Consider the following 25990-nt stretch of genomic DNA (forward strand, 5'->3'; position numbering starts at 1 on the left):
GCTATACGCCCCTTGAATTTTGTTGTCCTTCCTAAATTTACTTATTCTTTCTGCACATTTAACTCCATGTTCCGTCAGACCATCCCTCTGTACATGTGTCCTCCTTATCACTTGTTCCGCCTCACCTTTCTCTACTACACACTTAATATTCCGGAACCGTGTAGTCCCCACCTGTCCTTTATTCTTCATCTTGCTATCCTCTCTCACATTCTGGATCCCTGCCCCCTGCAAATTTAGTTTAAACCCCCCCCCCGAGCAGCACTAGCAAACTTTCCTGCAAGAATGTTAGTACTGCTCCAGTTCAGGTGTAAACCGTCCCGTCGGAACAGATCCCACCTTCCCTGGAACAAAGCCCAATTATCTAAAAACCTGAAGCCCTACCTCCTGCACCATCCTCTCAGCCACGTATTAATCTGTATAATCCTTCTGTTCCTTGCCTCACTCGCACGTGGCACAGGTAGCAATCCTGAGATTGTTAACCTGGATGTCCTGCCCTTCAGCTTCGCACCTAACTCCCTGAACTCACTACGCAGGACCCCCTCACTCATCCTACCCACGTTGTTGGTCCCTACATGGACCACAACATCTGGGTTCTTGCCCTCCCTCTCGAGAATAACCTGCACCCGATCTGAGATGTCCCGGACCTCGGCACCAGGGAGGCAACATACCATCCGAGACTCCCGATCTTCCCCACAAAATCTCCTATCTGCCCCCCTGACTATTGAATCCCCTATCACTACCACTCTCTTCTCTTCCCTCCTCCCCTTCCTAGTCGAGGGTCCAACCTCTGTGCCAGAGACAGGACCACTGCAACTTGTTCCTGGTAGGTCATCCCCACCAACAGTATCCAAAACTGTATACGTATTGTTGATGGGAACGGCCACAGGGGTGCTCTGCTCTCTCTGTCTGCTCCTCCTGCCTCTCTTGACTGTCACCCATTTGCCTGCCTCCTGTCTTTTCGGTGTGACTACCTCCCGATAGCTCTTATCTATCTCTGTCTCTGCCTCCCGAATGATCTGTAGTTCATCCAGCTCCTGCTCCAATTCCCTAACTCGGTCTGATAGGAGCTGCAGCTGGATGCACCTTTTGCAGGTGTGGTCATCAGGGACAACTGTTGACTCTGACCTCCCACATACTGCATATGGAGCACACCACTGCTCTAACTGTCTCCCCCATTACTTGATCCCAGATTAGTCAGAATAAATGAAAAAAGTACCTACCGACCTTACCTTTTTTACCTCAGCAAGCACGTACTCAGGCTCACTGATTTCCTCTCACCGAAGTCCCCTTGCGCCGAAGGTCCTCCAGTCCCAGCACCATTCTTGTAAATTTTCTTTATACTCTTTCAGCCTTATTTACTTCTTTCCTGTAGGCAGGTGACCAAAACTGCACACGATATCCAAAACAGGCCTCCCCAATATCATACACAACTTTGACATAGCATCCTATCTCCTGTACTCACTACTTTGATTTATGAAGGCCAGTGTGCCGAAAGTTTTCTTTATGTCCCTATCTACCTGGGCCACCACTTTCAATGAATTATGGATCCCTTTGTTCTACAGCACTCCTCGGTCCCCTACTGCTTAGTGTGTAAGACTTACCCTGATTGGACCTACCGAAGTGCAATGCCTCACACTTGTCTGCATTAAATTCCATTTGCTGTTTTTCAGCCCATTTTTCCAGTTGATCTAGATCCTGCTGCAAGCCTGATACCCTTCCTCACTATCTACTACACCCCATCTTGGTGACATCTGTAAATTTGCTGATCCAGTTAACGATCATTCAGATCGTTAATATAGATGACAAACAACAATGGACCGTGGCACCCCATAAGTCACAGGCCTCCAGTCAGAGAAACAACCATCCTCGAAAACCTCTATGAGGTTGGTTAGACATAACCTACCACACACAAAGTCATGCTGATCAGTCCATGTCAATCCAAATACTCATATATCAGGTCCCTTAGAATACATTCCAATAACTTTCACATTACTAATGTCAGGCTCATCATTCTATAATTTCCTGGTTTACTTTTAGAACCTTTCTTTAACAGTGGAACAATATTAGCTATCCTCCAGTACCTCACCTGTCACTAAGGATGATTTAAAAATCTCTGCTAGGTCCCTGGCCGATTCTGCACTTGCCTCCTGCAGGGTCCAAGAGAATGCCTTGTTAGGACCTGAGGATTTATCCACCCAAATTTGCTTCCGGACAGCAAACACTTCCTCCTTTAATCTGCATAGGGTCCATGAAGTTGTTGCCATTTTGCCTCATTTCTGTAGACCCTGTGTCTTCCTCCTGAGTAAATACAGATGCAAAAGACTCATTAGGATCTCCCTTATCTGGTTTGGCTCCACACATAAATTACCATTCTGATCTTCCAGTGGACCAATTTTGTCCCTTGCAATTCTTTTGCTCTTAATATACCTGTTGAATCCCTGAGGATTCTCCTTCACCTTGTCTGCTAGAGCAACTTTATGCCTTCTTTTAGCCCTCCTGATTTCTTTCTTAAGTCTCCTCTTGCATTTTTTATATACCATAAGCACCTCATTTGTTCCTCCCTACTTATACCTGTAATGCACCTTTTTTTGTCTCAACCAGGGGCTCAATATCTGTTGAAAACCAAGGTTCCCTACATTTTTTATCTTTACCATTTATTTTGACAGGAACATATAAGCTTTGTACTTTCAAAAATTCACTTACCATGCTTACCTTTTCCTGAAATCAGCCTGTCCCAATCCACATTTGCCAGATTCTTTCTGAAACCATCCAAATTGCCTTTTCTCCAACTTAGAATGTCAACCCATGGACCAGACCTATCTTTTTGCATATTAACTTTTAAATCAAATCAAATCAAATTTAATGATTATTGAAACCAACGTAGATCTGGCTGAAAGAAAAAGCATTCCTCTGAGGCCAAGAGGCAAAGCATTCAAAATAGTAAGCAAATATTCAAAAATAGCGAGTGACATAATTCAAAATGCCAAGCAAAGAAGCATATTCAATCGAGAATAAAACATATATAGCCCAAGATCTTGAGCGACAATGTCCAACAATCAATGGTACAGTCTCCCAGCAGTATACAGATGCATGCAATCCAGTCCGCCATTCCACCACTTGAACACGGGGAAGGCAGCATCGACGGACGAGGCCAGGCCCCAGCTGAGCTCAACCACACTGTAGCGCTTCTGGGTTTCTCACCTGGTCTGCAGCAGCAGGCAAGCTTGAGGCTTGAGGTCTAGTTCTTGTTACAACTGAGGCTACATAGCTCTCATGTCATCTATCCCTCCACCAGAAAAGGATACCAGCAGCGACTTACAGTTATACTGCACCAACTCCAATGCTTCCAACTAGTGGACAGCACAGTCTGCAGCCAGGTCAGCTCCACCGTACCCAAACTGGCTCCTTTGACATTTCAGCGGGCTCCTCCAATATCTTGACCAGCTCCTTTGACACCTCAACCGGCTCCGCTGTGGATACCAGCCCAGCTACTCTGATCAACAAGCAGCTCACTGATGGAGTAGCCCTGTAGTACCAGATGGTCTTGGAGTAGCATTTTCTTTGGATCGTTAAAAAACAAATTTTACAAAGGAAAAAGCAACTTTGGTTGGTCCCCGAGAGGCCGCTGCATTCGCACGCGCTGCCATCTTACTTTGAAACAAATGGCATTGTGATCACTAGATGCAAAGTGATCCTCTATAAAAGCTTTTGTCACCTGCCCTGTCTCATTCCCTATTAGCAGATCAAATATCGCACACTCTCTCATTGGCACTGATTTTGGAAACTTTCCTGAATGTATTTGTCAAACTCTATCCCATCTAGTATTTTTACAGTATGGGAGCCCCAGGCAATATGTGGAAAGTTAAAATCTTTCGGTTTAAGATGGCGCTAACAAAGCTGTGACAATTTACTGGTAGTTTGAAAGCAAAGGAATTTGATTAAAACCATTATTAATAACACTTTGTAATTAAATTGTGGTAAACTGTCATTGCAAACAATGAAGAAGTGAACGAAGGCAAAGCAAATTCACAAGATGTGCCTTGCTGGTGTGCTGAAAAATCAATGCACTTGGAACTGGAGCTGTGATGATTGGAGTGAATGATTCGGAGGGGAGAATATGGGACATAGGAGTTCCAATCCCCGTCCAACTAACCTGGACACAAGGGTGGATTGCCCTATGTGCCGAGCCGAATTGAAGAGGTCGTGTATGGCTTCTTCGGCATTGAAATCCAGGTCCGAAGTGAATCAATAGGTGGCGTGTTCAAAGCCTGGGTCGTAATGTAAGGTACAATTTGCTGTTTGGACAATCTAAATGATTGTCCGTATATACTAGGTGCTGTGCTGATTTGGAGAGGTCAGGAATAGCTCCTTCAGCAGTGAAATCTACAAATGTGTAGATCTGGATCACATTGTGGGGCCGGGTCCTAGTGCAAGGTTCAGACAATTTAACTGTCCAATCAAGAACCAGGCAAGCTCTGCCTAAAATAAACCCAATGACCTGGCCTCCACTGCCTGTGTTAATAAATTCAACAAATTTACCACCCTCTGGCTAGAGAAACTTTTGTGCATCTCTGTTTTAAAAGGACACCTCTCTATCTGGAAGCTGTGCCCTCTTGTCCTAGACTCCTACGCCATGGGAAACATCTTTTCCACATCTACTATGTCTAGACCTTTCAACCTTCGAAAGGTTTCAATGAGATTACTCCGTCATCCTTCTAAATTCCAGTGAGTACAGACACAGAACCATCAAACATTCCTTGTATAATACTTTAATTCCCGGAATCATCCTTCTGAACCTCCTATGGACCCTCTCCAATGCTAGCACATCTTTTCTTAGATAAGCAGCCCAAAACTGTTCTTGTATTCTAGACCTTTTGGAATGATTGTTAACATTGCATTTGGCTTCCTCACCACTGACTCTACCTGCAAGTTAATCTTTACAGTATCTGCACAAAGAATCCTAAGTCCCTTTGCATCTCAGATTTTTGGATTTGCTCCCCGTTTAGAAAGTAGTCTGCACATTTATTTCTACTACCAAAATGCATGACTATGCATTTTCCAACATTGTATTTCATTTGCTACTCTCTTGCCCATTCTCCTAATCTGTCTAGTTCTTTCTGCAGTCTACCTGTTCCCTTAACACTACCTGCCACTCCACCAATCTTTGTATCATCTGCAAACTTGGCAACAAACGCATCTATTTCGTCAGCTAAATCATTGATATACAGCATCACTTGGTAATCAGCCTCATGTGTGGCACCTTGTCAGTGTCTTCTATATGTCCACATATACAACATCCAGTGCGTCCCCTTTATCTATCCTACTTGTAATCTCCTCAAAGAATTCCAACAGGTTTGTCGGGCAAGATTTCCCTTAAGGAAACCATGCTGACTTTGTCCTATCTTGTCCTGCATCAAAAAGTACTCCATCACCTCATCCTTAACAATTGACTCCAATATCTTCCCAACCACTGAGGTCAGGCTAACTGGTCTATAACTTCCTTTCTGCTGCCTTCCTCCTTTCCAAAAGAGTGGAGTGACATTTACAATTTTCCAGGCCTCTGGCACTATACCAGAGTCCAATGATTTTTGAAAGATCATTTCTAATGCCACCACAATCTCGAATGTTACCTCTTTCAGAACCCTAGAGTACAGTTCATCTGGCCTGGGTGGCTTATGTACCATTAGGTCATTCAGCTTTTTGAGCACCTTCTGCCTTGTAATAGTAACTGCATTCACTTCTCTTCCCATACACCCTTCAACATCTATCACACCACTAGTGTCTTCCACAGTGAAGACTGATGCAAAATACTAATTTCTGTCATCTTCTTGTACCATCTTATTATTTCTCTAGCCTTGTTTTCTAGTGGTCCTACATCCACTCTCATTTCTCTCTTATTTTTTGGATACTTGAAAAAGCTTTTACTATCCACTTTGATATTGTTTGCTAGCCTCATATTTCAACTTTTCCCTCCTAATGGTCCTTTTAGCTGCTCTCTGTAGGATTTTAAATGCTTTTGATTCCTCCGTCTTCCCAATAATTTTTGCTTCATTGTATGTCCTCTCTTTTGTTTTTACATCAGCTTTGACTTCCCTTGACCACAACAGTTGCACTATTTTGCCACTTGAGTATTTCTTTGACTTTGGAATACATCTATCCTGCACCTTCCTCATTTTTCCTGGAAACATGCTATTGCTGCTCTGCTGTAAACCCTGCCAGTATCTCCTTCCAGTAGTATCCTTTACTCCACTGAAATACTGCTACATCAGATCATGTCTGTATGTTTTTATGCATTGCTTTTCTGCCATATGATTGGTTGGTGATATATGTGCATTTATGAGTAGGTATACCTAATGAAGTGGCCACTGAGAATGTATTCCTGATACATGAGGTGGCAGTGTGTGGTGTTGATTGTGACTGATGCTGATCACTAAATGGTTATTAGATTCATTGTCCATGCTATAAATTTTTGCTCTGTTTTATTTATAAAGGCAAAAGCTTTCGGATGATTATTGTAAGCAGTTCACTGGAATCTTCCAGCAGTGGGAGAAAGATATTCAGAAGGCCAAAGACCAAGAAGAGAAAATAGAAGTATTGTCTTGAATATTTTTATTTCATCTTCTGTTTAACTCTATGATTTGTACATTTGCAGTGTCTCCATGATGTCACATAGAACTTAACAACCTATTTAATAGAAACATAGAAAACCTACAGCACAATACAGGCCCTTCAGCCCATAATGCTGTGTCGAACATGTACTTACTTCAGAAATTACCTAGGGTTACCCACAGCCCTCAATTTTTCTAAGCTCCATGTACCTATCCAGGAGTCTCCTGAAAAACCCTATCGTATCTGCCTCCACCACAGTCACTGGCACCCCATTCGACACACTCATCACTCTGCGTAAAAAACTTAACCCTGACATCTCCTCTGTATCTACTTCCAAGTACCTTAAAACTGTGCCCTCTCGTGTTAGCCATTGCAGCCCTGGGAAAAAGCCTCTGACTATCCACACGATCAATGCCTCTCTTCATCTTATACACCTCTATCAGGTTACCTCTCATCCTCATGAGTGTATATAACCAACAAAATATAGCACTGATTTAGTAAAACTGTGTGGGGACATTAGCTTTCTTAAGAAGAGCATGGAATATACTGTAGAGCAGTACAGCACAGGAACAGGCCCTTCAGCCCATAATGTTGTGCTAAACCAATTAAATTAGTAATCAAACTAATCCCTTTCTGCCTACACAATGTCCATATCCTTTCATTTTCCTTGTGTTCATGTGCCTAGCTATAGAGCAATCTAAAGAATTTCACTTTATAAAGGAACCATTGCTGTTTCTTCATTTAGTGTCCTCAATGTAGCACAGCGTTAAGTCCAGATTTAGAACATAGAATAGTACAGCACATTACAGGCTCTTCGGCCCACAATGTTGTGCTGACCCTCAAACCCTGCCTCCCGTATAACCCTTCACCTTAAAATTCCTCCATATACCTGTCTAGTAGTCTCTTAAATTTCACTAGTGTATCTGCCTCCACCACTGACTCAGGCAGTGCATTCCATGCACCAACCACTCTCTGAGTGAAAAACCTTCCTCTAATATCCCCCTTGAACTTCCCTCCCCTTAACTTAAAGCCATGTCCTCTTGTACTGAGCAGTGGTGCCCTAGGGATGAGGAAGTCCACTCTGTCTATTCCTCTTAATATCTTGTACACCTCTATCATGTCTCCAGTCATCCCCCTTCTCTCCAAAGAGTAAAGCCCTAGCTCCCTTAATCTCTGATCATAATCCATACTCTCTAAACCAGGCAGCATCCTGGTAAATCTCCTCTGTACCCTTTCCAATGCTTCCACATCCTTCCTATAGTGAGGCGACCAGAACTGGACACAGTACTCCAAGTTTGGCCTAACTAGAGTTTTATAGAGCTGCATCATTACATCGCATCTCTTAAACTCTATCCCTCGACTTAGGAAAGCTAACACTCCATAAGCTTTCTTAACTACCTTATCTACCTGTGAGGCAACTTTTAGAAATCTGTAGGCATGTACCCCCAGATTTGTCTGCTCCTCCACACTACTAAGTATCCTGCCATTTACTTTGTACTCTGCCTTGGAGTTTGTCCTTCCAAAGTGTACCACCTCACACTTCTCCATGTTGAACTCCATCTGCCACTTCTCAGCCCACTTCTGCATCCTATCAATGTCTCTCTGCAATCTTCGACAATCCTCTACACTATCTACACCACCACCAACCTTTGTGTCATCTGTAAACTTGCCAACCCACCCTTCTACCCCCACATCCAGGTCGTTAATAAAAATCACGAAAAGTAGAGGTCCCAGAACAGATCTTTGTGGGACACCACTAGTCACAACCCTCCAATCTGAATGTACTCCCTCCACCACTACCCTCTGCCTTCTGCAGAGAAGCCAATTCTGAATTCATCTGGCCAAACTTCCCTGGATCCCATGCCTTCTGTCTTTCCGAATAAGCCTACTGTATGGAACCTTGTCAAATGCGTTACTAAAATCCATGTAGATCATATCCATTGTGCTACCCTCATTATATGCCTGGTCACCTCCTCAAAGAACTCTATCAGGCTTGTTAGGCATGATCTGCCCTTCACAAAGCCATGCTGACTGTCCCTGATCAGACCGTGATTCTCTAAATGCCCATAGATCCTATCTCTAAGAATCTTTTCCAACAGCTTTCCCACCACAGACGTAAGGCTCACTGGTCTATAATTATCCGGACTATCCCTACTACCTTTTTTGAACAAGGGGACAACATTCGCCTCCCTCCAGTCCTCCGGTACCATTCCTGTGGACAACGAGGACATAAAGATCCTAGCCAGAGGCTCAGCAATATCTTCCCTCGCCTCGTGGAGAAGCCTGGGGAATATCCCGTCATGCCCCAGGGACTTATCCGTCCTAATGTATTTTAACAACTCCAACACCTCCTCTCCCTTAATATCAACGTGCTCCAGAACATCAACCTCACTCATATTGTCCTCACCGTCATCAATTTCCCTCTCATTGGTGAATACCGAAGAGAAGTATTCATTGAGGACCTCGCTCACTTCCACAGCCTCCAGGCACATCTTCCCACTTTTATCTCTAATCGGTCCTACCTTTACTCCTGTCATCCTTTTGTTCTTCACATAATTGAAGAATGCCTTGAGGTTTTCCTTTACCCTACTCGCCAAGGCCTTCTCATGCCCCTTTCTTGCTCTTCTCAGCCCCTTCTTAAGCTCCTTTCTTGCTACCCTATATTCCTCAATAGACCCATCTGATCCTTGCTTCCTAAACCTCATGTATGCTGCCTTCTTCCACCTGACTAGATTTTCCACCTCACTTGTCACTCATGGTTCCTTCGTCCTACCATTCTTTATCTTCTTCACCGGGACAAATTTATCCCTAACATCCTGCAAGAGATCCCTAAACATTGACCACATCTCCATAGTACATTTCCCTGCGAAAATATCATCCCAATTCACCCCCACAAGTTCTAGCCTTATAGCCTCATAATTTGCCCTTCCCCAATTAAAAATCTTCCTGTCCTCTCTGATTCTATCCTTCTCCATGATAATGCTGAAGGCCAGGGATTGGTGATCACTGTCCCCCAGATGCTCACCCACTGAGAGATCTGTGACCTCACCCGGTTCGTTACATAATACTAGATCTAGTATGGCATACCCCCTAATCAGCCTGTCAACATACTGTGACAGGAATCCATCCTGGACACACTTAACAAACTCTGCCCCATCTAAACCCTTGGAACTAATCAAGTGCCAATCAATATTAGGGAAGTTAAAGTCACCCATGAAAACAACCCTATTATTTTTGCACCTTTCCAAAATCTGCCTCCTAATTTGCTCCTCAGTATCTCTGCTGCTACCAGGGGGCCTATAGAATACCCCCAGTAGAGTAACTGCTCCCTTCCTGTTCCTGACTTCTACCCATACTGACTCAAAAGAGGATCCTGCTACATTATCCACCTTTTCCGCAGCTGTAATAGTATCCCTGACTAGTAATGCCACCCTTCCGCCCCTTTCTCCCCCCTCTCTATCCCTTTTAATGCACTGAAATCCAGGAATATTGAGAATATTTATTTTAATAGAAATGATATGAAGAATAAATAGTGGTGTAACATGGGGTAAGGGTATATGTTTGAGTGGTAGATCAGCTGTGAGATGATGTGGGAGGCTATTCAGAGGTATTGCAGATGACACAAAGGGTGGTGGTAATCACACACAAAATGCTGGAAGAACTCAGCAGGTGTTGTGGATAGTGTAGAAAGTTGTTTTAAATTACAACAGGACATTGGCAGGATGCAGAGCAGGGCTGAGAAGAGCATATGGAGTTCCATCCAGAGAAATATGAAGTGATATACTTCAAGTTTGAATTTGAAGTCAGAGTACAGGGTTAATGGCAGGACTTTTAGAAGTGAGGAGAAACAGAGATCTTGGGATCTATGTTCATAGATCCTTCAAGTTGATAGACTTGTTAAGAAGGCATATGTTGTGATGGCCTTCCTTAGTTTGGGGATAAACTCAAGAACCATGAGGTACTGTAGCTCAATAAAACTCTGGTTATACCACACTCAAGAGTATTATGTCCAGTTCTGATCACCTCATTTTGGAGGGATGTGGAAACTCTAGAGGGTGCAGAAGATATTTACCAGGATGCTGCCTGGATTGTCTTACGAGGATCTGTCAGGTGAGCTAGGGTGTTTCTCTTTGGAGCGAAGGAGGATGCGAGGTAACTTCATCGAGGTGTACAAAATGATAAGAGGCATAGATCAAGTGTAAAGTCACAGGCTTTTTACCACATTTAAGTTTACAGATGACACCACTGTCGTTGGCTGAATCAAAGGTAGAGATGAAACCAGCAGATAGGAGGGACATAGAAAATCTGACAGAATGGAGCCACAACAACAACCTCTCCATCAATGTCAGCAAGACAAAGGAGCTGATCATTGACTTCAAGAAGAGGAAACCAGAGATCCATTAGCTTATCAGGGGATCAGAGTTGGAGAGGGATAGCAACTTCAAATTCCTCAGTATTATAATTTCTGTCCAATCCCAACACTTAAGTATAATTACGAAGAACAGGCATCAGGGCTTCTACTTCCTTTGGAGTTTGTGAAGATTTGGCATTACATCTAAAACTTTGATAATAAATTTACTTTGTACTTTTTTTCAGGGCGCCAGTGGCCACAGTGAGAGGGCATAATTTAAAGGTAATTAGAGGAAAGTATAGGGGTACATGCCAGAGGTAAGTTCTTTACACAGGGGTGCATGGAACATGGTGGTAGAGGTGGGTAGATTAGGGACATTTAAGACTCTTAGATAAGCACATGGATGACAGAAAATGGAGGGCTATGTCTGAGAAAAGGGTTAGGTTGAACTTGAAGTAGCTTAATATGTTTTGCACAACCTCATGGGCTGAAGGGCCTGTACTATGCTGTACTGTTCTATGAAGTAGAATGCTAAATGGCACCTAATAATGAGCAAGGTGGTCATCATGTGTAATTAATGCACAATGTCAACTTCATCGGCTGCTCAATGTGATCATTTGAACTCCACTTTTCAAAGTAACTATTGATTAGTTTTTGGTGTGATTCTCATATAGAAATGAAATTAACACAGTGTGTGAGATTATCCTGGCGTATGTATATGTGTGTTAGTGTCCTGAAACACTCATTAGACTTGATTATAGAATTTGATTCACAATGAAGTAAATGCAGTTTGAAGTTACCTTACCAGATTTTGAAATGAGGATGAAGCATATACGGTGAATGCATCAGCCAAGTGAATTCTGCCATGCTTAGGAGTGAAAGCACGAAGTCCACCAGTTGAACAATACTCATTGATCGATTCCCAGGGAATCCCAGCTCAACCACTGGAAGTTTAATTTCTCAGAATTAGACCATTAGACGTATGAACTGAATTAGGCATTTGGCTCATCAAGTCTGCTCCACCATACCATCACAGCTGATTTATTATTCCTCTAAATTCTCCTGCCTTCTCCCTGAAACCTTTGATACCCTTAGTAATCAAGAATATTCATTGCCACAGATATCTGTGGAGGACAGATCATTGGGTATATTTAAAGATGAGATAGATGGGTTCTTGATTGGTTATGGGATAAAGACAGGAGAGTGAGGTTGAGAGGAATAATCAGCCATGATGGAGCAGAATTGATGGGCTGAATGGACTGATTCTGCTCCTATGTCTTATAGCCTAGCATTTATCAACCCCCCCACCCCCATTTTAATCATTCCTAATGACTGTGATTTACAGTTTGGAGATCGTTTGAGTAATCGAACACTTTGCTATCTCTGAGATGATGATGGGAAGCAAGTGCATACTTGGACAGTCTCAATGCAAGGAAACTCAGAGATGGGGCATGAGCTGATGTTGGACTCCATTTCATCGAAGAAGATTGAGAAATTGAAATGAATGTAGAAGGCAAGCGAGAGTTCAGCGGCGAATGCCTGCCTTGTCTGAGTGGGCTAGTGCTGCGTGGCTCGCTGTAGCAGGCGAGTAGGCCTATGTCTCGTGTGTTGTCACTCTCTTTTGATGAACGTTGGTGATGTTAGAGGATAGTTTTGTGTTTATGGATTTTTTTAGACTTATGGTTTTTATATCCTGTAATTTTTTTATGCGCGTTCTTTTTCTGTTTTGTGCGGGGGGGTGTTTGGGTTTGTTGTTGCAGGGGGAGAGGGGTCTGGGGGGGTGTTGATGTTCTTGTTCCATTTTGTTCAGGGAGGTGGTTTGGGGTTGATGATTGGCATGCCGTTCTTTTATGTGTGGGTGGGGGTGGGGTTGATGGTTGAATGACTTTCATTTTCTTACTTTGTTTCATGGCTATCTGGAGAAGACTAATCTCAGTTGTATGTGGATACATACTTTGATAATGAACTTTTGAACTCATCTGTGGCAATTGGGGTTAAGGTGAGAATGTTTCTGGTAGCTTGAATGGGCTGAGCTTCAACACAAGAGAAGTATTTGAACTTTGAGGAGTAAGAGTGAGAACTCATCCAGAGTCCTGCCAAGTGTTCCATCACAGGGAGGCTTTCTGCATTTCTACACAGCTTGTACTGATGCTGACTATCTCCTGTGTATTCATGCTACTTGAGAAAGAGAATCCTTCAGAGGGGATGTAAGTGTTGATGCACTTCTTCCACAGAACCTGTTTCGGCAGCAACAGAAGCTTTTCCAGCAGATGAGGGTGGTCCAAGGACAAAGGCTGAAGAGCATTAAGCAGTTGTTTGACCAGTTCCTGAAGGTAAATCCTGGAGAGGGGTGGGAATAGACAATTCTCTGAACAGTTGTTCTCTTTTTAATAAAAGAATGCCAATCCAAAGTATTATTCGTTGAAACTTAATTCTTTTGCTTGTCTGTTTCTAATGGATTGTTCATTGCAATCCCGTCAGGGAAGAGGCTACGTAGCATCCATACCAGGACTACCAGACATAAGAAGTTACTTTCTTGAAACTGTCAGGCTGCTCAACACCTCCCATCACAAACCCACCCCTCCACAGCCTTCAACCAGCACTACCTTATCATTACCTATCAGATACCTTAGATATAAACACTCCTGTGCTTATTGTCACTTTATGTACGTGCAGTCAATCTCTGTTTATCTTATGTATTTATACTTACTGGTTTTGTTTGGGACTGCATCGAATCTGGAGTAGCAACTATTTAACTCTCCTTTGTATTAGTTTACTGAAAATAATGTTAAACAGTCTTGAATCTTTGATCTTCTTATCTAACCATACTGGCTTTGGGTTTAAGATGGTGCTACTGAAGACAGGTGACAGCTTACTAGTGTTTCATAAAGCAAGAGTTGCAACTATATACTTTATTAATAGCACTTTTTCTGTGGAAAATTGTGGTAAATCACCTCAAACAATGAAGAGGCAAGTGAAAGCAAGGCTGACTCAAGGGTCGAGGCATGTGAGTGTGATCCAGAGTTGGAGCGAGGTCGAGAAATGTTTGAGGAGAAGTGTCAGATCGAGGTCAAGGCATGGTTGTGATGGAGTCGGGATGGAGGAGTTTTGGAGCCTGTCCACCTAAATTGAAAGAGAGGTTGGATGGATCTAAATACTGGGTCAATTAGTTAGGTCGGGTACATGTTGGAATGTGACAGCAGGACCAGGTCCAGAGCATATTAAAATGACAGGGCTCAGGTCCTAGTGCAAGAGATGACCAGTTGTTTGGACAGCTTAAACGTGGGCTGATGCTGGGTGTCAGGGCCAGAGATAAGGGTCAAGCTGGTTCTGCTTGCTGCTCTATGACATTTATTCCCTTTCTGCGAACCTGAGGCTTTGGCCTGCTCCGGGCTTTTTGTCTGCAAGCTGTTTTGCTCCGCTGTGTGATGAACTGAGGCTGAGGATGTGGGCCAGCTCCTAGGCTTCATATCTATGGACTCACTTTAGTTCTGAATGTTGTTACTTGTTTTAATTGTTTGCACGATTTGTGTTTTTTTCTCCACGTGCATTGGGTGTTTGTTAGCTTTTTTTAATGGGTTCCTTTAAGTTTCTTGTTTGTGGCTGCCTGTAAGGAGATAAATCTCAAGGTTGTATGATTTTTGTAGATCACCTTATTGTGATGCTGTTCTTCATGTACATGGTCATCGGGATGCAGGTAAGGCCAGGTATCCACAGCATGGAGCTGACTTCTCCAAGATCTTATGCAGTGTTTCTATAAATCTGTAAGACAATAACACATACAGTAGTGGCAGAATTAGGTCATTCAGCCCATCAAGCCTGCTTTACCATTCTGTCAGAGTTGACTTATTATCCCTCTCAACTCCATTCTCCTGCCTTCTCCCTATACCCTCTGATGCCCTTACTAATCAAAAATCTATCAAGCACCAACTTAACCATATAACAATTACAGCACGGAAACAGGCCATCTCGGCCCTTCTAGTCCATGCTGAATGCTTACTTTCACCTCGTCCCACTGACCTGCACTCAACCTCCGTTCCTTTCCTGTCCATATTCCTATCCAATTTTTTTTAAATGACAATATCGAACCTGCCTCTACCACTTCTACTGGAAGCTCATTTCACACAGCTACCACTCTGTGAGTAAAGAAATTCCCCGTGTTACCCCTAAACATCTGCCCCTTAACTCTCAACTCATGTCCTCTTGTTTGAATCTCCCCTACTCTTAATGGAAAAAGCCTATCCACATCAACTCTATCTATCCCCCCTCATAATTTTAAATACCTCTATCAAGTCCCCCCTCAACCTTCTATGCTCCAAAGAATAAAGACCTAATTTGTTCAACCTTTCTCTGTAACTTAGGTGCTGAAACAAAGGCAACATTCTAGTAAATCTTCTCTGTACTCTCTCTATTTTGTTGACATCTTTCCTATAATTCAGTGACCAGAACTATACACAATACTCCAAATTTGGCCTCACCAATGCCTTGTATAATTTTAACATTACATCCCAACTCCTATACTCAATGTTCTGATTATAAAGGCCAGCATACCAAAAGCCTTCTTCACCACCTTATCCACATGAGAGTCCACCTTCAGGGAACTATATAACCATATAACCATATAACAATCACAGCACGGAAACAGGCCATTCCGGCCCTCCTAGTCCGTGCCGAACTCTTAATCTCACCTAGTCCCACCTACCCGCCCTCAGCCCATAACCCTCCACTCCTTTCCTATCCATATACCTATCCAATTTTACCTTAAATGACACAACTGAACTGGCCTCTACTACTTCTACAGGAAGCTCATTCCACACAGCTATCACTCTCTGAGTAAAGAAATACCCCCTCGTGTTTCCCTTAAACTTTTGCCCCCTAACTCTCAAATCATGTCCTCTCGTTTGAATCTCCCCTACTCTCAATGGAAACAGCCTATTCACGTCAACTCTATCCCTCTCAACATTTTAAATACCTCGATCAAATCCCCCCTCAACCTTCTACGCTCCAATGAATAGAGACCTAACTTGTTCAACCTTTCTCTGTAACTTAAGTGCTGAAACCCAGGTAACATCCTAGTAAATCGTCTCTGCACTCTCTCTAATTTATTGATATCTTTCCTATAATTCGGTGACCAGAACTGTACACAATATTCCAAATTTGGCCTTACCAATGCCTTGTACAATTTTAACATTACATCCCAACTTCTGTACTCAATGCTCTGATTTATAAAGGCCAGCGTTCCAAAAGCCTTCTTCACCACCCTATCTACATGAGACTCCACCTTCAGGGAACTATGCACTGTTATTCCTAGATCTCTCTGTTCCACTGCATTCCTCAATGCCCTACCATTTACCCTGTATGTTCTATTTGGATTATTCCTGCCAAAATGTAGAACCTCACACTTCTCAGCATTAAACTCCATCTGCCAACGTTCAGCCCATTCTTCTAACCGGCATAAATCTCCCTGCAAGCTTTGAAAACCCACCTCATTATCCACAACACCTCCTACCTTAGTATCATCAGCATACTTACTAATCCAATTTACCACCCCATCATCCAGATCATTTATGTATATTACAAACAACATTGGGCCCAAAACAGATCCCTGAGGCACCCCGCTAGTCACCGGCCTCCATCCCGATAAACAATTATCCACCACTACTCTCTGGCATCTCCCATCTAGCCACTGTTGAATCCATTTTATTACTCCAGCATTAATACCTAACGACTGAACCTTCTTAACTAACCTTCCAAGTGGAACTTTGTCAAAGGCCTTGCTGAAGTCCATATAGACTACATCCACTGCCTTACCCTCGTCAACATTCCTCGTAACTACTTCAAAAAATTCAATAAGGTTTGTCAAACATGACCTTCCACGCACAAATCCATGCTATGCACTAGATTCCTATTCCTAGATTACTCTGTTGTACTGCATTCTTCAATGCCCTAACATTTAACATGTATGTCTTATTTTGATTAGTCCTACCAAAATGTAGCACATCACACTTATCAGCATTAAGCTCCATCTGCCATCTTTCAGCCCACTCTTCTAACTGGCTTAAATCTGTCTGCAAGTTTTGAAAACCTACTTCATTATGCACAACACTACCTATCTTCATATCATCTGCATACTTACTGATCCAATTTACCACCCCATCGTCCAGATCATTAATGAATATGACAAACAACATTGGACCCAGTACAGATCCCTGAGGCACACCACTAGTCACCGGCCTACAACCTGTCAAACAGTTATCCACCACTACTCTCTGGCATCTCCCATCCAGCCACTGTTGAATCTATTTTACTACTTCAATATTAATACCTAACTAACCTTCCGTGTGGAACTTTGTCAAAGGTCTTATAGACAACATCCACTGCTTTACCCTCGTCAATTTTCCTAGTAACCTCTTCAAAAAATTCAATAAGATTTGTCAAACATGACCTTACACGCACAAATCCATGTTGACTGTTCCTAATCAGACCCTGTCTATCCAGATAATTATATATACCATCTCTAAGAATACTTTCCATCAACTTTCCCACCACTGACATCAAACTTACAGGCCAATAATTGCCAGGTTTACTCTTAGAACCCTTTTTAAACAATGGAACCACATGAGCAATACACCAATCCTCCGGCACCATCCCGTTTCTAATGACATTTGAAATATTTCTGTCAGAGCCCCTGCTATTTCTACACTAACTTCCCTCAAGGTCCTAGGGAACATCCTGTCAGGATCTGGAAACTTATCTACTTTTATATTCTTTAAAAGCGCCAGTACTTCTTTAATCATAATAGTTTCCATAACTACCTTACTTGTTTCCCTTCTCCTTATTCAATTCAATATCCTTCTCCTTAGTGAATACGGAAGAAAAGAAATTGTTCGAAATCTCCCCCATCTCTTTTGGCTCCACACATAGCTGTCCACTCTGATTTTCTAAGGAACCAATTTTATCCCTCACTATCCTTTTGCTATTAATATAACCGTAGAAACTCTTTGGATTTATTTTCACCTTACTTGCCAAAGCAACCTCACACCTTTTAGCTTTTCTAATTTCTTTCTTAAGATTCTTTTTACATTCTTTATATTCCTCGAGCACCTTGTTTACTCCATGCTGCCTATATTTATTGTAGATCTCTCTCTTTTTCCAAACCAAGTTTCCAATATCCCTTGAAAACCATGGCGCTCTCAAACTTTTAACCTTTCCTTTCAACCTAACAGGAACATACAGATTCTGTACCCTTAAAATTTCAGCTTTAAATGACCTCCATTTCTCTATTACATCCTTCCCATAAAACAAATTGTCCCAATCCTCTCCTTCTAAATCCTTTTGCATCTCCTCAAAGTTAGCCTTTCTCCAATCAAAAATCTCAACCCTGGGTCCAGACGTATCCTTCTCCTTGATCATATTGAAACTAATGGCATTGTGATCACTGGACCTGAAGTGCTCCCCAACACATACCTTCGTCATCTGACCTATCTCATTCCCTAACAGGAGTTCCAACACTGCCCCTTCTCTAGTTGTTACTTTTATGTATTGCTGCAAAAAACTATCCTGCACACATTTTACAAACTTCAAACCATCCAGCCCTTTTACAGAATGGGCTTCCCAGTCTATGTGTGGAAAATTAAAATCTCCCACAATCACAACCTTGTGCTTACTACAAGTATCTGCTATCTCCTTACAAATTTGCTCCTCCAATTCTCACTCCCCATTAAGTGGTCTATAATACACCCCTATAAGTGTTACTACACATTTCCCATTCCTCAGTTCCGCACAAATAGTCTCTCTAGATGAGCCCTCTAATCTATCCTGCCAAAGCACCACTGTAATATTTTCTCTGACAAGCAAAACAGCACCTCCTCCTCTTGCCCCTCCGATTCTATCACACCTGAAGCAATGAATTCCAGGAATATTTATTTGCCAATCACACCCCTCCTGCAACCATGTTTCACTAATAGCTACAACATCATATTTCCAGGTATCAATCCATGCTCCAAGCTCATCCACCTTTTTTACAATGCTCCTAGCATTAAAATAGATGCATTTAAGAAATTCTCCACCTCTTACTCTGTTTATCCCTAACGGTGCAAACAACTTTATTATCTTCTTCTTCCTTCTCCCCTACATCTTCGGTCGGAGCGCTCCCCTTCTCTATCGCCTGCTTATCTTCCCTCACACTCTGTCTACTAGCTTTCTCTATTTGTGAACTAACCTCCTCTCTCCTCATCTCTTCAATTTGATTCCCACCCCCTGAACCATTCTGGTTTAAAGTCTCCCCAGTAGCCTTAGCAAATCTTCCTGCCAGGATATTGGTGCCCCTAGGATTCAAGTGCAACCCATCCTTTTTGTACAGGTCACACCTGCCCCAAAAGAGGTCCCAATGATCGAGAAACTTGAATCCCTGCCCCCTGCTCCAATCCCTCAGCCATGCATTTATCCTCCACCTCATTCCATTCCTACTCTCACTGTCGCGTGGCACAAGCAGTAATTACTACCTTTGTGGTCCTCCTTCTCAACTCTCTTCCTAACTCCCGATATTCTCCTTTCAGGACCTCTTCCCTTTACCTACGTATGTCATTGGTACCTATACGTACCACGACCTCTAGCTCCTCACCCTCCCAGTTCAGGATATCTTGGACGCAATCAGAAACATCCCGGACTCTGGCACCAGGGAGGCAAAGTACCATTGGGGTCTCCTGACTGCGTCCACAGAATCGCCTATCTGACCCCCTAACTATCGAGTCCCCTATTACTACTGCCTTCCTCTTCCTTTCTTTACCTTTCTGAGTTACAGGGCTGGACTCTGTGCCAGAGACATGGCCACTGCCACTTCCCCCAGGTAGGCTGTTCCACCCCCAACAGTACTCAAACAGGAGTACTTATTGTCAAGGGGTACAGCCACAGGGGTACTCTCTAGTACCCGACTCTTCCCCTTCCCTCTCCTAACCGTGACCTACCTGTCTGCCTCCCGTGGCCCTGTTGTGACCACCTGCCTGTAACTCCTCTCTATCAACTTCTCACTCTCCCTGACCAGATGAAGGTCATTGAGCTGCAGCTCCAGTTCCCTAACACGGTCCATTAGGAGCTGCAGCTCCAGTTCCCTAACACAGTCCATTAGGAGCTGCAGCTCGGTGCACCTGGCACAGATATGGACCTCCACGAGGCCAGGAGACCCCAGGACCTTCCACATCCTACACAGAGAACAACAAGCTGCCCTCACACTCATAATTCCCCCTTTCCTCAATAATAGGAAAAACTGAAAACTAAGCCTACCTTGCCTCGCCTGTTTCCACCTAAGCCCGTTGAGCCAAAGCCTTAAGCCTTCACTCTGCTCCCAGCTCACTCCACTTTAAATGTAAAGGAGAATGAAATGATTGTTACTGTGGATCCGATGCAGCATAAAAAACAATAATCTTAAGAAGACAATAAAACCGTTATAAAAATACAGATAATTAGTGTATGTACATAAACTGATTTTATGTATGTGAAGTATCTCTGTATCTGTACATAAGGTAACTGACAGTTGTATCTGTACATAAGGTGACTGACAGGAAATGAGAAAGTAGTGGTGGTGGGGACTGCAGTGGGGTGGGTTAATGTATGTTTGAAATTGTTAATTCATATGTATTTATCTCATGTACATCGAAAAATGTGTCATTTGTGCTAGCAACCAAAACACCCAAGAGTGTTCTGGGTCTACACATTCCAGTGCAAACATAGCATCTAACTGTGTTAAATAAAGAATGGTTGTAGAAAATTATCATAACACTAAAGGGCCTGTGTGGGAAAATAGTTTCTTTTTCAGAGGACTCTGATGTCTAACTTTATTAGCCTTTCTGTATTATCTACACATGAGGCTGCTTAACAAGAGAAAATCCTATGGTGTTAGAGAAAGGATACTGCATGAATAAAGGAATGGCTGACAGGAGGCAGCGAGTGAGAAGAAAAGGGGCCTTTTCTGGTTGGCTGCCAGTGACTAGAGGTGTTCCTCAGGGGTCAGTACTGGGACCGTTGCTTTTCACATTGTTTGTCAATGTTTTAGATAATGGAAATGATGGCATTGTGGCAAAGGTTGAGGATGATACAAAGATAGGTGGAGGGGTAGGTAGAGGAAGCAATGTAATTGCAGTAGGACCTAGACAAATTGGAAGAATGGACAAAAATGTGGCAAATGGAATACAGTGTTGGGAAATGTATGAGAATACATTGTTGAAATGTTGAAAAAATGTTTAAAATGTTGAGAGGGATAGATAGAGTTGACGTGAATAGGCTGTTTCCATTGAGAGTAGGGGAGATTCAAACGAGAGGACATGATTTGAGAGTTAGGGGGCAAAAGTTTAAGGGAAACACGAGGGGGTATTTCTTTACTCAGAGAGTGATAGCTGTGTGGAATGAGCTTCCTGTAGAAGTAGTAGAGGCCAGTTCAGTTGTGTCATTTAAGGTAAAATTGGATAGGTATATGGATAGGAAAGGAGTGGAGGGTTATGGGCTGAGTGCGGGTAGGTGGGACTAGGTGAGATTAAGAGTTCGGCACGGACTAGGAGGGCCGGAATGGCCTGTTTCCGTGCTGTGATTGTTATATGGTTTATATGGTTTAATACGTTTTGGTAAATGGAACAATAGTATGGACTACTACCTAAATAGGGAGGTTCAAACATTAGAGCTGCAGAAAGACTTATGAATCCTCTGCAAGACTCCCAGAAGGTTAATTTATAGGTTGAGTCTGCGGTAATGAAGGCAAACGCAATGTTGGCATTTATTTCAAGGGGAATAGAATATAAAGGCAAGAAGATAATGCTGAGCCTTTATGAGACACTATTCAGGATGCACTTGGAGTATTGTCATCAATTTTGGCCCCTTATCTCAGAAAGGATGTGTTTTCATTGGAGAGAGTCCAAAAGAGGTTCATGGGGATGATTCCAGGAATGAAGGGATTAAGATATGAGGAGCTTTGGGCCTGTACTCACAGGAATTTAGAAGAATGTGTGGGGATCTCATTAAACCTACTGAATGTTGAAAGGACTAGATAGGGTGGACATGGAGAGAATGCTTCCCATGGTGGGTGTCTCCAGAACAAGAGGCAGAGCCTCAAAATTAAGGGGCAACCTTTTAGAACAGAGGTAAGGAGGTATTTTTTTTAACTAGACAGTAGTAAATCTATGGAATACTGTGCCACAAGTGGCGACGGAGGCCAAGACCACGGGTATATTTAAGGCAGAAGTTCATAGATTCCTGATTGGTGAGGGCATCAAAGGATATGGCAAAAAGGTAGATGTATGGTGTTGAGTGGGATCCAAGATCAGCCCTGATGGAATGGCAGAGCAGACTTGATGGGTTGAATGGCCTAATTCTGCTCCTATGTCTTATATATTTCCTTATTTTTTATATAATCTTATATTCTTTATTATTGTTGGAACATTTTTGCTTTGTGTTGCATGTTCCACCTTGACCAACACACCACAACAAGTTCCTAGTACATATAAACGTATATGACAAATAAAGTTAATCCTTGATCCTTGATCAGGTCTGGTTCAGGAGCCCATTGTACCAAAGGCTCTGACACAAAAAATACCGAAGCAAGTGGCAAAGTAAGAGAGGAGAAGGATCAAACAACCCAGAATAAGAATCAGGTTTATTATCACCATTATAGGAAGGATGTCAAGGCTTTGGAGAGGGTACAGAAGAGACTTGCCAGGATGTTGTATGTTGCCTGGATTAGAAGGCATGTGTTATAAGTAGAGTTTGGAGAAACTTGAGTTGTGTTCTTTAGGGCAGCAGAGGCTGAGAGGAGATCTGATAGGGGTTTATAAGAGGGACAGATAGAGGTTTATGAAAGGGACAGATAGAGTAGATAGACAGTATCTTTTTCCAAGGGTTGGAGTGAATAATTCCAGAGGGCATACAGTTAAGGTTGGGGGAGATACTTCAAAGGAGATGTGAGGTGTAAGTTTTTTTCACAGAAAAGTGGTGGATGCTGTTACGTTCCCAGTAACCGGGTGACTTACCAGCAAAGATAGAGAGGTCCGCTGAAGCCTGATGATACTATTTTCAAACGTTTTTATTTATAACGGGGCACAAACGTATGGTTAATACAAAACATTCAGATCATATACATCGTCAAAACTCAATCTAAAGCACAGGTATAGTAATAATCAATCAAAAATAAGCTCTATTGTTGTCTAGGAGATAATACTGAGTCCAATGGAATATAAGAGTCACTCAAAGTCTGCAGGCTTCCCCGTTTCGGGAACCGCTGGCATTTCATGTGTTGGAGAGAGAGAGAAGGAACACTTGCCCGTCGTCTTTGCGAAGCAAATCCCTGTTGTTAGTTAAAACGGTTTTTCCTTTGGTTTCAGCCACAGACTCCCGATCCGGAATCTAACGCACGTGGCTTCCTTCAGAATGGCTTCCCGCTCCGACGGGAAGTGCTATCGTGTCTTCTTCGTGTGTCTCCTTGGTGCGTCTGAGGCCCCGCCTCGGCAGCCCACCTTTTATCTGGACTGGCAGGGTTGTAGATGTCAATCAGGGTGGGGGGTGAGGCACTCTTTCCCCCATCACCCAGCCCACGTTGCCCTGAGGGTTTGCACGTAGTCCAGTCCCTTATTCCACAAAGGTGTCTCCCAAGACAATGGCTATGTCCATGGCTTTTGTCTGGCTGAGAGGCCAGCCCACATTCCAAACTGTAAGGCTGCTCTCTCTCTCTCGCGATTCTCACAAAGGAGGGGGCTGGGGTCATAACAATGCTTTGAATGCGCTGCCTGGAGAGGGTGTTAGAAGCAGAAACACAAGAGACTTTAAGTAGAGAGGCTACAGAAGGACTTAGATTAGGAGAATGGGCAAAGAAATGGCAGGTGGAATACAGTGTCGGGAAGTGTATGATCATGCACTTTGGTAGAAGGTTTGACTTTTCTAAATTGAGAGAAAATACATAAAACTGAGGCGCAAAGGGGCTTGGAAATCCTTGTGCAGAATTCTCTAAAGGTTAATTTGCAGGTTGAATCTGTGGTGAGGAAGGCAGATGCAATGTTAGTATTCATTTCAAGATGTTTAAGAGACAAAAAAAGGATCTAATGCTTTCCCAGCATATATGACAAACTCTTCTCATGTTTCTACCATCTTCTGAACTCTCCCATCTTCTTCAGGGGTGTTTTCTGGGCATGTCCAGTCTGGTGGTATTTATAACATCAGTTATAATCAATATCTGTTCAGATAGACACACAAATTCATTAGAAAGAGGTGACATAGGGTTGGAAGGTGTGGAATCATTATGGATAGAGCTAAGGAACTGCAAGGGTAAAAAGATGGGAGTTGTATACAGACCCCCAAACAGTAGCAACAATGTGTTCTACAAATTACAGTGGGAGATAGAAAATACATGCCAAAACAGCAGTGTCATGGTGGGGTTTCAATATGCAGGTAGATTGGGAAAATCAGATCAGTGCTGGATTCCAAGAGGGGAATTTTCTGGAGTGCCTTTCAGATGGCTTTTTAGAGTGGCTCGTGGTTGAGCCCACTAGGAGATCAGCTATTCTGAATTGATTGTTGTGCAGTGAATCAGAATTGATTAGAAAGCTTAAGGTAAAAGAACCCTTGGGGTAAGTAGTCATAATATGATCGGTTTCACTCTGAAATTTGAGGAGAAGCTAAATCAGATGTATCAGTATTACATTGGAATAACGGGAATTACAGAGGCATGAGAGAGGAGCTGGCATAAATTGATTGGAAAAGAACACTGGCAGGGATGACAGCAGAGCAACAATGGCTAGAATTTCTGGAAACAATTCAGAAGGCACAGGATATATGCATTCCAAAAAGGGAAGATGATACAACAGTGACCAACAAGAGAATTCAAAGCCAAAGGAAGGGCATATAGAACAAAAACAATGGGAAATTAGAGGATTGGGAGGCTTTTTAAAAATCAACAGAAAGCAACTAAAAAGTCATTAAAAAAGAGGATCCCATAAATTTCTTCAGATACGTAGACAGTAAAAGAGAGTGGATATTGGACTGCTGGAAAATGATGCTGGAGAGTCAGGAATGGGGTGGGGACAAAATGGTGGACAAACTGTCTTCACTGTGAAAGGCACTAGCAGTATGGTGAAAGTTCCAGGTGTTAGGGTCATGAAGTGTGTGAAGTTACCATAACAGAATAGAGTGGTGTCCTTTTAGAATGGAGATGAAAGGAATTTCTTCAGCCAGAGAGTGGTGAATCTGTGGGATTATTTGACACAGGTAGCTGTGGAGGCCAAGCCTTTATGTGTATTTAAGGCAGAGATTGATGGATGCTTGATTGGTCAGGGCATAAAGGGATACAGGGAGAAGACAGGAGTTTGGGGCTGAGAGGAAAATTGGATCAGCTATAATTAAATGGCAGAGCAGACTTGATGGACCAAATGGCCTAATTCTGTTCCTATATCTTATGGTCTCATGAATGTGAGGAAAATAGAGGATATGGATATTGTGTAGGCAGATTAGTTAGCCATTTAATTACTGATGTAATTTGTTTGGAACAGCATTATGGGCTGAAGGGCCTATTCTATGTTTTATGTCAAATTTGTTGTTTTTTGGCAGTAATATAATGCAAAAACATAAAATTACTCTAAATCACAAAATAAATAAGTAGTGTGAGAAAAAGGAATGACGAGGTAGTGTTCATGGACTATTCAGAAACCTGATGGTGGAGGGGAAGATGTTCCTAATAGAAACATATGCTGCCTAAATTTTAATAAGAGAGGAAATTGGAGGACAGCAAATAATAAAATAAAGTCATAGAAAAGTACAGCACAGAAACAGTCCCTTCAGCCGATCTACTCCACGCTGAACCATTTAAACTGCCTACTCTAATTGAACTGCACCAGCACCATGGCCCACCATACTCCTACCATCCATGTATCTATCCAAACTTCTCCTAAACGGTAAAATTGAGCTTGCACGCACCACTTGTGCTGGCAGCTCATCCATACTCTCAGGACCCTCTTGAGTGTAGAAGTTACCCTTCATATTCCCCTTAAACTTTTCACA

The 25990-nt window shown here is 42.7% G+C and overlaps 1 protein-coding gene across 1 annotated transcript in view; it reads left to right on the forward strand.

Moving 5' to 3' along the window:
- LOC140717083 (synaptonemal complex protein 3-like) overlaps positions 1-25990 on the forward strand; it is a 209000-nt gene that overhangs the window by 158464 nt on the left and 24546 nt on the right. The window contains exons 6-7 of the mRNA XM_073030264.1: positions 6492-6591; positions 13195-13293. Coding sequence (XP_072886365.1) covers positions 6492-6591; positions 13195-13293 — 199 coding nt within the window. The remainder of the gene's footprint in view (positions 1-6491; positions 6592-13194; positions 13294-25990) is intronic.

The sequence above is a fragment of the Hemitrygon akajei genome, chromosome 27 (genome assembly GCF_048418815.1).
Source record: "Hemitrygon akajei chromosome 27, sHemAka1.3, whole genome shotgun sequence".
In the NCBI taxonomy this organism is placed as follows: Eukaryota; Metazoa; Chordata; class Chondrichthyes; order Myliobatiformes; family Dasyatidae; genus Hemitrygon; species Hemitrygon akajei.